The sequence below is a fragment of the Alligator sinensis genome, unplaced genomic scaffold, assembly GCF_000455745.1.
Source record: "Alligator sinensis unplaced genomic scaffold, ASM45574v1 scaffold607_1, whole genome shotgun sequence".
NCBI classification, from domain to species: Eukaryota; Metazoa; Chordata; order Crocodylia; family Alligatoridae; genus Alligator; species Alligator sinensis.
Genome location: NW_005841935.1, coordinates 3,473,820 through 3,487,333, shown reverse-complemented (window position 1 = coordinate 3,487,333; position 13,514 = coordinate 3,473,820). Strand labels below are relative to the sequence as shown.

The following is a 13,514-nucleotide window of genomic DNA, read 5'->3' as shown; positions in this document are numbered from 1 at the left end:
CTTTCCCTTCAGCTGATTTCAATTCAAGCTGTATTTGCTCAGAACCTCAGAAAAAAAGCTGTCAGGATTTAACTAACTATTCTGCCTGTAAATACCTGTTCTACATTTGTGTCTGCTTGTTTTGTGAACTCAATGCAGGCGCACATTTAAAAAGTTACTCTGAAAGATTTACTGAGATACTGCTAAGCTTATGGAAATCAGTGATATTTACTAAAACAGCTCAAGGGTTCTATAAAATGATAACGTTTGTTGAGACAGTTCAAATGATTGCTTGTATGAGAAGCTATTCAGAGTACCAGAATAATTTGAAAGTATACCCCATTTTCATTTTAATGTTTTTCAAAACCATATTAAGAGTAGCAAAGCCCCCAAATATTCAAATGATAGCAGTTCAGTAAAGAGGTAAACAATGACTTGCTGGCAACTCCGATTTTTATCTTAAACTGATGAAAAATATCTAAATACCTCTAAAATGTTGAATTCATGAAAACTCCCAACTTTACTATGGAAGTCAATCGAGCATAGCCAAATCCCAGTGAACAGACATTTATAAAGGGAATAATTTAAATGTAAATGAGGCTTTAGAGAACTGTCCTCAGATTATAGCAGGGGTCAACAATGTTTTTGGGCAAAGTGCCAAAAATACCTGCAACCTTGCTTAGTAAAATGCTGGCGTGTCAGGGGCAGACAGTGGGGGAGCCGCAATGAACCTGATCCTTGTTGTGTCAACGCAACCCCAGCCCCTTCCTCGCCATCTGCCCCGAGGTGCACGTGCCAAACAAAATGCCTTTGTACGCCATGCTCTGGCACCTGTGCTGGAGGCTGCTTACCCCGGGATTATGGTATAGACCAGTGATTGTCAACCAGAGTACTGTGGCACAATATTAGCACTGATAGGTTTGCAAATATTATTTGCAAGATAAACACAGAGATTTCAAACAGGAATCCATCGTGTCAAAAACATTCTGACCTTTTGTGGTCTTTCTGAGTTCTCTGTAACAGAAGAATCACTCTATTATTTTTCTGTAGCTAAAAATAATGAAAACTAACACCTGGCATTTTCCAAGGGGTGTCTTGAGTCTAATGAGGAGTGCCTTGAGTCTAACAAGGTTGAGAACCACTGGTACAGACCCTCCTCCTCCCGACTGCAAAATGATTTGTGTCATACTCTCAATAGCATAAGCAGATTGTTGAACCGATCCACTTCTTGCCCAAGCACAGTTGTTAAAGAGTCCAGACGGCCTTGGTCATCTTTGATGAAAAGGCTCTCTGAAGCAGCTTCCATGTCCAGCTTTCCTGCAATACAAGCACTCTCTACTCAGAAAAAATTGTTAATAGTTTACTATAGGTGTTTTTCAGGACTGCATTACCATATATGAAGGGAGACGAGGACAATGGTATCTCTTGGCTAGAAAACTGCCAGTCTCATTCCCAGGACACCTGGTTTCCAAATTAGTCTTCAGTGAGGAGTACTTCAGACTGCAAAGACTGCATATACTCAATCCCACCCCAGTGTTATGGCCAGGGGCTGAGCTCCAGTGTTTTTTGCATCAGCCTCAGGTCTTAAGTAGTCCATGTGAGTTCACCTTCCCTTACACAGAGAGGATGTCTGATAGATTACTTCACAATGCACCCACTAGTCTCCCTTTCTCAACTCCTTCTGGGTAAAGGTAATTGTGGAGTTTGCATATAGCTGGGACTTGTGCACCATAGCTCCTCCGGACTTTCACAAGACAAGGAGGCAGCAGTATCATGCCACTGCATTCATACCCACAGGAAAATTCTTAGTTTCAGCTGGATATCAGTGGAGCTATGCCAATTTACCAGTAAAATTTTATTTTCTATATGGTGCTGTTGTTGAATCTGTAGCACTGCAAGAATGAAAATAGATCACCAAATTTAGGAACTACAAATAACATTTTTCCTTCACAATAAATTGTGAATGTTGTTGAAAAAGCTTTCCCAAATGCACAATTTAAAATGGAGGCTTTGTACTTTGCTCAAAATAGAAATAATTAAACTGTTTGACATTAAAAAGTTGCCTGAGAGAGCAAAGATATTCATGCACATTTGTTTCAAAACAGCAACAAATTCAATGCCTTCAAAATGATGAGGCACCAAAGAATTGTACTGATGTAGGCCAGCTGGGGCAGGAGTTTCGGGAAAAAAACACAATGTGCAAGTAATTGTACCTGGCATGTTTGCATATTAACTGCACCAAGATGTACGTCTGAAAAAAACTGCTATATTTTTTAAGTAACTTGACAGTTATGACTGTTCAGAAAATCTTGACAAATTGGTATGACAAGATATCATAGCAATAAAATAAATCTATTGTTCCATGAAAGGAATCTTAATTGTTTTCTGGTGAACAGTTTGAATAATACATTCCCTTGGCTCTTAGCTATGCATCTTTACAGAGGTATATTTTAGTACTCTATTTACATAAAATACTTAAGTCTCATCTTATAGTTTATGCTCTAACATTGTAATCAGAATTTCACAGTTGGACCCTTGCATCTGTTAGAAGTCCCAAAAAAGTCAGTGTGGCTCTTTAATATGCACAAGGGTCTGCCAGAATGCAACTGATTATTTAGACTGGGAGACTGTGTAAAGGTATCTCCCAGCACAGATCTGAGTGCAGAAAGATGGTCTGTAACTACATGTTTTAAAACTTCTAGTCTGAAGGTGTAGAGACAACCATTTGTTCTCACCTGACCAACTAGCTATAACTAAGCTTCTCCTTCTTCCTGCACAAAGGTTCGGGGAAATTATTTAAGTATGGCTGCCTGGACGATGGAAGAGGAAGCAGGTATTTGGGAAGGCAATGCTGCTCTGCCAGGCCATATAGCCCGGAGCCAAATACTCAGCTAAGTATATTTTGTTTATATCCTTCCAAGCCCACACCCTCACATTCAGGAATAAACCTTAAGAGGCTTTTCTGACTAAGGAGCAGAGAAACAATTAAGTATCTATTTAATTTTAAACACTTGCTTAAATCTCAATGAGTGCAGCAGCATTTCTATGTGTGCTTAAGTGCATATATGTACAAATGCTTTGCTGAATTGTAGTTTCCTCTTTGGTGGTGGTTTCCCTGCTATGCCTCAATGTTGCATACTACTGGTAAGGATGTGATACAAGCATTTGCAAACTGGACCAGGCCCCTGCCCCATTGTCTCTGCAGAAATCGCATCTCTAACAGATGCTTCAGAATCTTTGAAGGAAAATGTAAAACCCTATATTTGTATAAGAATAGAGAGAGCTCTGATGACCAACCCCAAGCAGCTATTAGCCATTTGGAAGTATAAGGGTGCAAATGTACAATTTAGCTAGTGTAAGTATGATTGTTTTGATTACCCATATACATTTTCTGTGTTCTTTTTTATGCTGCCTCAATATTTTCTGGGAAGGCGTTCAAAGGTAAAACCAACATGTATTTCTGTGAAAACCTCCTTTTTAAGCAGCAAGTTCCTTAGGTTAAATTTGAATTATGCTGACTTTTACAGTTTAAAATGCAGTGTATATAGATTTATTTTAACAAGTTCTGCAAACACATATTTTCAGGGGGGGAGAGAGAAGGGGGATGGAAGTGGAGAGATACCTGGGGAGTCAGATGTCAGGCAGGTTATAATGTGTCATAAATCCAATGTCTATATTTAGTCCATGATTTTTAGTATCCAGGACTGAAAACCTACAATCTCTGATTGAGTTCCATCAGAAATTCAACAATCACCATCCCTCCATCCAACTTTCTCTAGAATACTCCAGCACCAGCATCTCCTTTGATAAAATACAGACCACGTTATACAAGAAACCCAAAGACCAACATACATATCTGCACAGAGCCAGCAATCACCCCAAACACACCAAAAAAGCTGTGATATACAGCCAAGCCCTCAGATACCACCGCATTTGCACTGAAGAGAACACCCGGGATTGCCACCTCACCAATCTTAAAAAGGCTTTCACCCAATAAGGACACTCCTCCAGAGAGATAGATCCCATGTTTGAAAGAGCCACCCGGATACCACGTGAAGAATTGCTGCAGTACAGAGGAAAACCCCCCACAAATCGCACACCGCTGGTTATGACGTATCACCCCTCCCTTGAACCTGTACGGAAAATCCTCAAACAATTGCAACCCATACTAGAAAGAGACCCTATTCTTAAAAATATTTTCCCAGAGCCACCCATCCTGGCCTTCAAACAAGCACCGAACCTCGCCAACCTCATCACCAGAAGCAAACTTCCTCAAGCACAGAACACACCAAAAGGATCCAGACCGTGCCAGGACAAGAAATGCAAAACCTGCCAACACATCTCCACCACCCCCACAATTACTACACCCCACAACAGAGCCATCAGCATTCCTGGATCTTACAGCTGCACCTCCAGAAATGTAATATATCTCATCCAATGCACCAAATGCCCTGATGGAAAATACGTAGGAGAGACCAAACAACAACTGCGCACCAGAATGAACGCACGCTGGAAATCTACCAAAGACAGAAACACTCAATTACCGGTGGAGGCACATTTCTCACAGGAGGGCCACTCTCTCTCCAATCTCTCAGTCCTGATCCTCAAGGGCAATTTACACAACACTTCCCAGAGACGAACCTATGAACTCCAATTCATCAACCTCCTGGATACTAAAAATCATGGACTAAATATAGACATTGGATTTATGACACATCATAACCTGCCTGACATCTGACTCCCCAGGTATCTCTCCACTTTCACCCCCCTTCTCTCTCCCCACCCCTGTCTCTCACCCATTGACTCCTCAATCTACTTTTTCACTGACTGCCTGTCTTGTATGCATACCAGCCCAGCCGCTGGCTTCTTTACTTTTCATTCCATCCAGGAAGAGCACACACCAACTGCTGAAACTTCCTTAGCCTGACGAAGGATTTTTGAACCCGAAAGCTTGCTTAATAACTATTCTCCAACAATTTTGGGTTGGTCTAATAAAAGATATCAGATTCACGCAAGGAACCTTGTCTGCCCATGATATATATGCAGCACCTCTAGGAAAAACACATTAGCAATGTTATCTTACGTGACAGCTTTGTCAGAATGGTGCTAGCAAGCTCTTGAACAATTTCATCATTGCTTTTTCCCGACCCTTGTGTAGTTGATCTCGGCTGAACCTCAAGTATTGTTGTAATCAAAGTGTTAGTCTCTTTACGCTGTAATAAACAGAGGAGAAAAAAAGCAGTGTTCCTTTAAAAAAATTGCCATTGTAAGGATTATTTCAATGTTTTCATATCAACCTCTCGTTTTTTAAAAGCTGTTTCAAGTTTGAATGATTTACTTACAATAAACATTTTGGATTTTGTTCATCATGTTATTACTTTTTAATCTGCTTGCAAATGTAATTTGTGTCAATAGGCATTTATTCTCTACTGTTACTCTCTTTAGCTACTCTTACCATGAGAAAAAAAGCTCACTGACCACATACTTCTGCATATAATAAAGAATGCTAAGCTAGAAAAAACTTCAAATTTTCCCAACCTTTACTCCAAAAGTATATCTGTTTCTCTGCACTGAATTCTGTACCTTGGATGCCACTTTAATTTAATACAGTCATTTAAAATTGGTTAAAGTATATTTGTTAACATCTTTCTTCACTGATCTTTACAAGTATAACAATATTTTTTTTATAGATTCCTACAGGAAGAAGTGTGAAATGAGCATGTGCTTCTCGGTATATCTTTAACTCAGTCACAAAACTCCCTGCAGTACGTTATTGACTGAAGCTATAAAGAGCAGAGTTAAAATTGTAATGTTTTTAGTTAATTACCTTAGCATGGGAAGTTATGAAATCTCTGCTTCAATCCCCCAGGAATAAAGTTTATTAAATATTGGGTAGTTTATCTTCTGGCTTTTTCTAGGTGGCGTGACAATCTTCTGTTTTTATGGTGCTTTGCCTTAAGCTTATTGCTTCATCAGTATAGATTTTTACAATTAATATTACACTACAGGCACAAAGTAGAATTTCTTTTTGTAATTCAGCATTTGTGCCTAACAAAAGATATTTCTTTTAAATCTGTACCCAATTCAAGACCTACTTCTGAAAGGGTAACTATAATACAAACTTTTTAGAGACTAAACTATGTTCTTGATGTTAATTCATTTAGAATTTAAATGAACAGGATTAGAACTCACTTCAGGGGATGACAAAGTATATTGTGAGGGTGACAGTATGTCTGATGCACAGTTGAGATTTCCCAAACAGTCTAGGGGATGACTGTGGTCTACAATGCAAAGTTCTGGCAAAAAAACCCAATCCTCTGACTGATATTGCTCTGCTGGCAAAACATTCTGTCTCCACGCTGCTCTGCTAAAAGAAATGGGTTCCCGCCACCAGGAAAAACATATCCACTGGTAGAGCTGTGCCAGGCAAGCCATGGCAGCAGCAGTGCCTTATAATGCACACAGTGGGCATGTCCAGACAAACACGGACATGTGGTATGTGGTGCCACAAACACATCTGCAGCGCCACATACTACACAGTCAGGTGCTCACCATGCTGCAAGGGCATACTACCCGTGTGTGTGCTGCTCCGGTTTTTTTCCACAGGTTTTTTTGACCCCTGTATATCTGGGCAGTGCGCACCGCTGAAAAGCCAAGCCCGACTGCCCAGAGCTGTGCAAATAGTGGTAGGATCACCACTGCTGCAGCCCTGGGAAGCCACCAGGTAAGGCTGCTGGGACCAGCACAGTGCTGGCTCCAGCCTCCCGTACCGCCCCCAGGGTAACTTGCCATGCGCCAAAGTGTGCGTGGCATGGGCGCTCTCCAGGGACAAGCATCTGCGGTGCAAGGTGCACTGCTGCTACTTGACTCTGGGGACCCAAACGTCCACACTTGTCTGGATGTGGCCAATGGATATATCTGCTACATTAATGGAAAATCATTGTTATCACTACAGTATCAGTAGTACTTAGCAGTACTCAAGATTTGTGCCTTCTTGTGTCTGGTGTTGTACATGTATTGAAACCATCAGAGAGTTTTCAAATTAAACAGACTAAGGGATGATGAGAGAAAGCGTCTCCTGAAGCCTAGAACAGCACCTTAGCCACAAGACCGTTCTTTCTGTCTAGAGCCCGTTGTCTGCTTTTAATATCTCACATTACTGGTCTTTATCTATCACGATTGTTTGTACACGTGTTACAATACTCTGTTTAGACCACTGTGAGGGTGGTACCTGACAAGGATTTTGGAAGACTGGATGGCTCCTTCCCAGGAAAATACACAGGACTTAACAAATGTGAATGTATGTGTTCTGACGGGGTTGTCAGCTTCACTTTAAAGCACTTCTTATTTTAGTCAGAAATTATAAAGTCTGTTAGCTCATGAAAAATGGCTGATTTATGTCAAATAAAGATAGCATTAGTGTTCATTTTTTTCTCTAGAAAAAATAAGAATGTATTTCATTAAAAAGCAGCTGGATAGGAAATTATTTTGAAAAATTTGGAGGTCTTTACCAAATTTTCCATATAGCAGAAAGGCAATGTAATGAGTAGTGGGTGGGCAGCCTTGTAATTACAATTTGTTATATCTGCTTAACAAACTGTAATTGTTAAATCAAATTTTCCCTTTAAGCTACAAAGTATAATACATTTAGACATAATTCATTTAGAATGTGTATTTACAAATAGTCAACAAACCTGGAAAACTAAATTAGCATTTTCATGCATTCCAAATATTTCTGGGTCGTCAATCAAAGGAAGATTTTCAATGTATTCTTTAAAATCTTGCAAGCTATCAGCTGCAGGTGCAAAATATACACCTGTTAAACAAATGGACAGATGAGACTTCATATTAAAATATTTCTTGAGAAGTAAACGGAAACCACGTTATGGAAAGGGTAAAAAATAGATATGATATATTATTAATAGACATTAGTTAAGCATTCCCAAAGAAAAAAAGAATTTCACCACAAATACCACAATCATAAATATGAAGATGTTTTACAATACAATTGGAAGGTAACTTTATTTCATAAGGAGTGACATGCACTCATCAGATTCTGACAGCTTCCAATGACTGTAAGCAAAATTTGTAAAACATATGGTCAAAAGTCTCAGATATACATATTTTGCAATAATTTCTTTCCATTTCAGAGGAACCAGGAAACTGAGGCAAACTCCCTCCCCTCCTCCCCCCTTTTTATGTTTTAGAAAAGAAAAACAATTGGATAGTTCTTTTCTGGGGAAACAATTTAAAAACAAAAGCACAATATGAGATGTTGCCTGTAACATCACTTAGAACAAAACTTCTTTATAATAAAAACAGCAAACAACTTTCAAAAGCCTAACCACTGAGCTAAACACCTGGCAAGTGGAAGCTCATATCTCAGAGAGAAGACCATAAGTGTACTGAGCCTCAGGTTAATTCCCAATGGGCTTCCCAACTCTGCAGTGGATTACTATATTGCTTGGGAGGCTTCTGGCTCCTCGGTATTTTATACAAATAGGATTAAACTGACTCGTACTTGACACTTGTTGACATAACTATCAGGCCTGCGATGACAAAGAAGAGCTGCAGTGGCTGAGATGGCAAACAGTAGAATGAAATATATGCAGTATGTCACAAGTCTATGGTCCACATCCAGCAAACTGAAACTAAATTCTCTTTTTCAGGTCCCTCGTTTTTCCAGGGAAATATAACAACAAAATATAGTCACGGACACAAATCCAGGGACATAGCTTTTGAAACTTGCTGTCTTTTTATGAATATGACAGAACAGAAGCTGAATCCAGCAATTAAAGTACTAGTCCAGAACTTGGGAGACCTAGGTCCAATCCACCGCTCCAAGACAGAGTTTGGCAAGACCTTGAACAACTCCCTTAGCCACTCAGAGATAACTGAAATTACATTGCCAAGACTGGAGGGGTATTTTGAGGATACAGGCTGGGAGATGCTCAAATGCTACTGTAAGGGGTACCATTTAAATATTTAAGATAGGTTGATGGATATACAATATGCTGGCAGCTTTTGCCTAAAAGGACTGCGTGATCTTAGTATGTGTCAGCATTCTCAGTTCACATATTGAAGGCAGAAAATAATGGCAATATGCCATACTCATAGGCCACCAGTGGAGAGTGGGATACCCTCAGAAACCTGTTGAATATGCTGCTAGGCTTCTTTTCAATACTGAATACTCAAATTGATACTTAAAATCTCCAAATTCTCTCTGAAGTTGGACAGTTAAAATTTAGCATTATTAGCAGAATTCAAGGACTCCTTGGGAACTCAAAAATCCTTCAGTAATACTTATATTTCCTGGTTGTTCTAAACCTTTAACCCACATAGATCAGTTAAGTACCTGAAGGAATAGTTGCTAAATATACAGTGATCATTTTAGAATACATAAAGACTTTACATCTCAAGTCCTACAACTAGATCATTTCTGGTCAGGACTTTAAAACACGATTCTATTCACATAAGATGCTCTGTAAAAATAGCAGTAGAGTTCCATATCTTCAGTGGTTTCCAGAACAGATATTCTCAGTTCACAATTAAAAAGATGTGATTTTTTTCTAAATGGTCATTCTTTCAAACTCAGCTTGGAGTACAGGATCAAGGTGGAGTTCAAAGGCCACAACCTATATGAAAAACTGCCACCCAGATTCTGCAACCGCACAAGCCTACTGTCTTTAGAGTATGAACTTGATGATACCTGCAAAGCATTGTTGCCTTTAGTAAGCTTGCATGGATGTAGCTTACTGGAACCTAGTAATCAATTCTGCTGATGTACAGCAAAGAATAGGTAGTATCTCTTTCTTAAGGGAGGTGGTGTCATCCACAGAGTATGGCGCTACAGAAGATGCCAAAAGACATGGGATCTAGATCTCTAGCAGGCATTACACTTAAGACACGATTAGTTCGTAAACTGCACCTTAAATAGTAACCCGGCCACAAATTCAGACAAGTAATGGCACCACAGAAATTGAGACTAGCCACAAAAATATTACACAAAAAATGTGCAATATTTTTCTGGCTGTTTCTATTGAACCTTAATTTCAACATGTGGCAGGGTTAGGTTTACATTTATTGAGTGCATCCACATGTGTGCTTTACTGCAGTAGACTAATTTGCTGTGCAGTAAAGTGTCACTGTCTACATGTGTGTGGCAATTAGGACAGTGTAGACTAATTTACTATGCTGTTGGACGGTACCTTCAGACACAAGTACTATCCAACGGTGGAGTAAATTACTGTGCTTAAATGTATGTGTAGATGGTGATGCAGGTGCAAATTTCACCCAGTGACACAGGCTGTGGAATGGGATGCGCCACCCGGGCCATGGCCTGACCAACTTTTAGGACGTTAATTTATATAACCCACAAAGGCACAATTGTCATTCTGGTTAAAACTGTATAGCTGTTTTTTTAACTGCATAGCTCACTAAATTAATGTGCTAAAAGTTGGTCAGGCCATGGTCTGGGTGGCCCACTCTGTTCTATGGCCTATGCCTGGTCAGCTGAGCCAGCAGGGGGTCAGACTCTCACCTGCTGCTGGGCCACATGATTCGGTAGCTTCAGGAGCTGAATGGCATGAGCAGCTCCTTCATCACCTGATACTACCACCTGGACCCTAGGCCTGACCCCACAAAACCCCTGCCAGCCTGAGCCTGCCCCCGAGCAATGTGTTCCACCACTGTGTGCACCTGCTGCCTGCAGCCAGATACTGTAGCTGGACGACTGAGGCCCCTACTAGCCCAAGCCTGCCCCTGGGCATAGTGCCCCACCACTGTGGGCATCTGCCATCTGACGCTGGCACCTGCACCCCATGACTGGCCTGCCAAGGCCCCTGCCAGCCTCAACCTGCCCCCTGGGCACCCTGCCCCACTGCTGTGGGCACCTGTTACCAACACTGGCACCTGGAGCCCAGGCCTGACCCTGCCCTTCCTGAGGCTGCTGCCTGCTGCTGTCATGGAAGGCCCTGCACCTGCTGACAAACAGAAGCAGGTGCCCAACTGGACTCATGAAGAAATAGTGGACCTTTATCGGTTTCTGGGTGGATGTTCAGATCCAGTGGCAGTTTGGCCAGGTATCAAGGGCCAAAGCAGAAGTGTGGACACTGGCAGTCCATCTACCAGTTCTGGGTCAAGGCAAAGGCCCTCAGGGCTCAGTGGGTCCGTGTCCAAGACCACAACAGGTGGTCCAGACCTGCCCACAGACTCATGCCCTTTCTGAAGGAACTGGACTGCATCCTGGCCCCCATGGACCCTGGTGAAGCCCAGAACATGTTTTGCAGCATGGGTGGGCTGCTGGAGCCAGAGTCAGGGGGCTGCGGGCCAGGAGGACTCTCTGCATGGGGGACCCTCAGGGCCCCCATGCCAGGTCCTGGCACACTCCCTGTTTTCATCCAGCAGCTTGGCCAGCCTGGCAAGGATGGCTCCTGCACATGCCAACTTGAGCTTGTTGCTTGAGGAAGCCACAGCCTGGGTGGCCATGTGCTGTGCCTCAGCACGTGTTGGTCAGTTGGACCTCCTCTCCATGACCAGGGATATCGTCAGATTGTCATGAGCAGCTGCCACACCTGCCCGGAAAGCCCTGCACAGGGAAGAGGGATGAGGGGAGAAAGGGTTTCAGGGCCACCTGTGCCTCCGCCAAATCACCCCCTGCCCCTGGGCTGCATGTCTGGGGCCAGGGGAGGTCCTGCCCTCTCCTCCCCTCCCTTCCCCACCTGGCCAAGCTCCCTACCCATCCGCTGGAGTCTCCCCCTGCCAACATGCAGGAAGGCAGGAGGCAGTTCAAAATTTTACTGAGCACCACGTGGGCTCCCAGCTAGGAAGCTAAGGGCCTGTCATATGCAGAGAAACTTGTCAATGGCAGTGGTGATCTCCTTCTCGATCACGGGGATCAGGCACTTGCAGCATAGGTAGAATTACCGCTCCAGGTGGTGGTGCATGTTATGGGCTTGCCTAGGGCACCCTTGAAGCTCAGGTCCCTGTGCCAGGCTCTCAGCTGCACCATTGCAATTATTGCAATCATCATCAGCAAAGCATAGCAGGTCTGGCAGCCCTCAAAAATGCTCAAATAAACAGCTAGTTGCAGTGTGCCCAGGTGACTAACCAGGGGCAGACTTGGGGCACAGTCCATGCACAGCACGGGTCCTGACCTGGGGCACCTCTCTGGAGAAGGCTACCAGGGGAGGGGGCACCACCACGTCTGTGTCCCAGCTGGGTGGGAGCCCCTCACCCTGAGAACCCAGGTGCCTCAGGCCCGGCAGCATAAGAGTGAAGTGCCTGGCCCATAGAGTGAAGAGGCAGGGGAACTGATTTGGAGCTGCTGTGGCAGCTGCCAGCAGAGGCCAGCCATGGCCTGGGCTGAGTAGGGGACAGGGGTGCCTGTGGCAAGTAGCCCACCTGCCTCTGCTGTGGGAGCAGGGAGAAAAAGTTCATCTAGCAGTCCTTCCTGTGAAAGGACCAGGAAATTTATCATGGTTTCTGGGTACCTGTGCACGCACAACCCCCAAACTTAGGGTGGGAGGCACACAGCCTCTCTGTACAGTGCATATTATCTCTGAAACATTGCAAACTCTCACAAAGAGCGTCTCTGTCCTTTGCTCTGCAGAACCAGCTGCTGGATACAGGAGAGACCCACCTACTGCCAGCAGAGATGGGGCCACAAGGACACCAACACCCTCTGTAGAAATGTTCTGCGTGTGCTGGCTCTGCCGGTGCTGGAGCCAGGACCAGGCAGTTCTCCTTGAGTGGCTAGTCACCATTTCCAAGGAGCAGCTCAAGAAGACTCACACATGGCACTTACTGGACCTGGTATTGGCAACGGGGGATGACATGGTAGGAGACCTACAGATCAGTGGTCACCTGGGGGACAGTGACCACCAAATAATAGAATTCATCATAAGACGTTGAGTGGGTAAGGTAACTAGTAGGGTGAAAATGCTAGACTTTAGGAAAGCTGATTTCAATGAACTCAGGCGTTTAGTCAAGGACGCACTACAGAATAAGAGTTTTGAAGAGATGGGAGCCCAGGAAGGGTGGCTGTGCCTTAAGGAAATGATCCTTCGGGCACAGAGGGAGACGATCCTGATGCGGAGAAAAAAGGGGGAAAAGGGCCAAGAGGCTTCCTTGGCTGACCAGAGAAATCCAGAGCAGCCTATGGGCAAAATGGGGGGCATATAAAAAGTGGAAACGGGGAGAGATTACTAAAGAGGAGTATACCTCCTCTGCTCGCGCTTGTAGGGAGGCAGTTAGACAGGCCAAAGCCACCATGGAGCTGAGGATGGCATCCCAAGTAAAGGATAACAAAAAATTGTTTTTTAGAAATATAGGGAGTAAAAGGAAGGCCCAGGGAGGAATAGGACCTCTACTAAATGGGCATAAGCAATTGGTGACAGACAGGGGGGACAAGGCTGAACTCCTCAATGAGTTCTTTGCCTCGGTGTTCCTAAGCGAGGGGCAAGACAAGGCTCTCACTGGGATTGTAGAGAGGCAGCAGCAGGATGCCAGACTACCAAGAGTCGACCCTCAGATGG

At 43.4% G+C, this 13,514-nt stretch overlaps 1 protein-coding gene across 1 annotated transcript in view; it reads right to left on the bottom strand.

The window, feature by feature from the left end:
- Positions 1-13,514, bottom strand: part of DNAH6 (dynein axonemal heavy chain 6) — a 282,667-nt gene that overhangs the window by 15,319 nt on the left and 253,834 nt on the right. The window contains exons 70-72 of the mRNA XM_025199101.1: positions 7,674-7,795; positions 5,063-5,192; positions 1,169-1,296 (exon numbers count right to left, since the gene is read on the bottom strand). Of these exons, the coding sequence (XP_025054886.1) occupies positions 1,169-1,296; positions 5,063-5,192; positions 7,674-7,795 (380 nt within the window). The remainder of the gene's footprint in view (positions 1-1,168; positions 1,297-5,062; positions 5,193-7,673; positions 7,796-13,514) is intronic.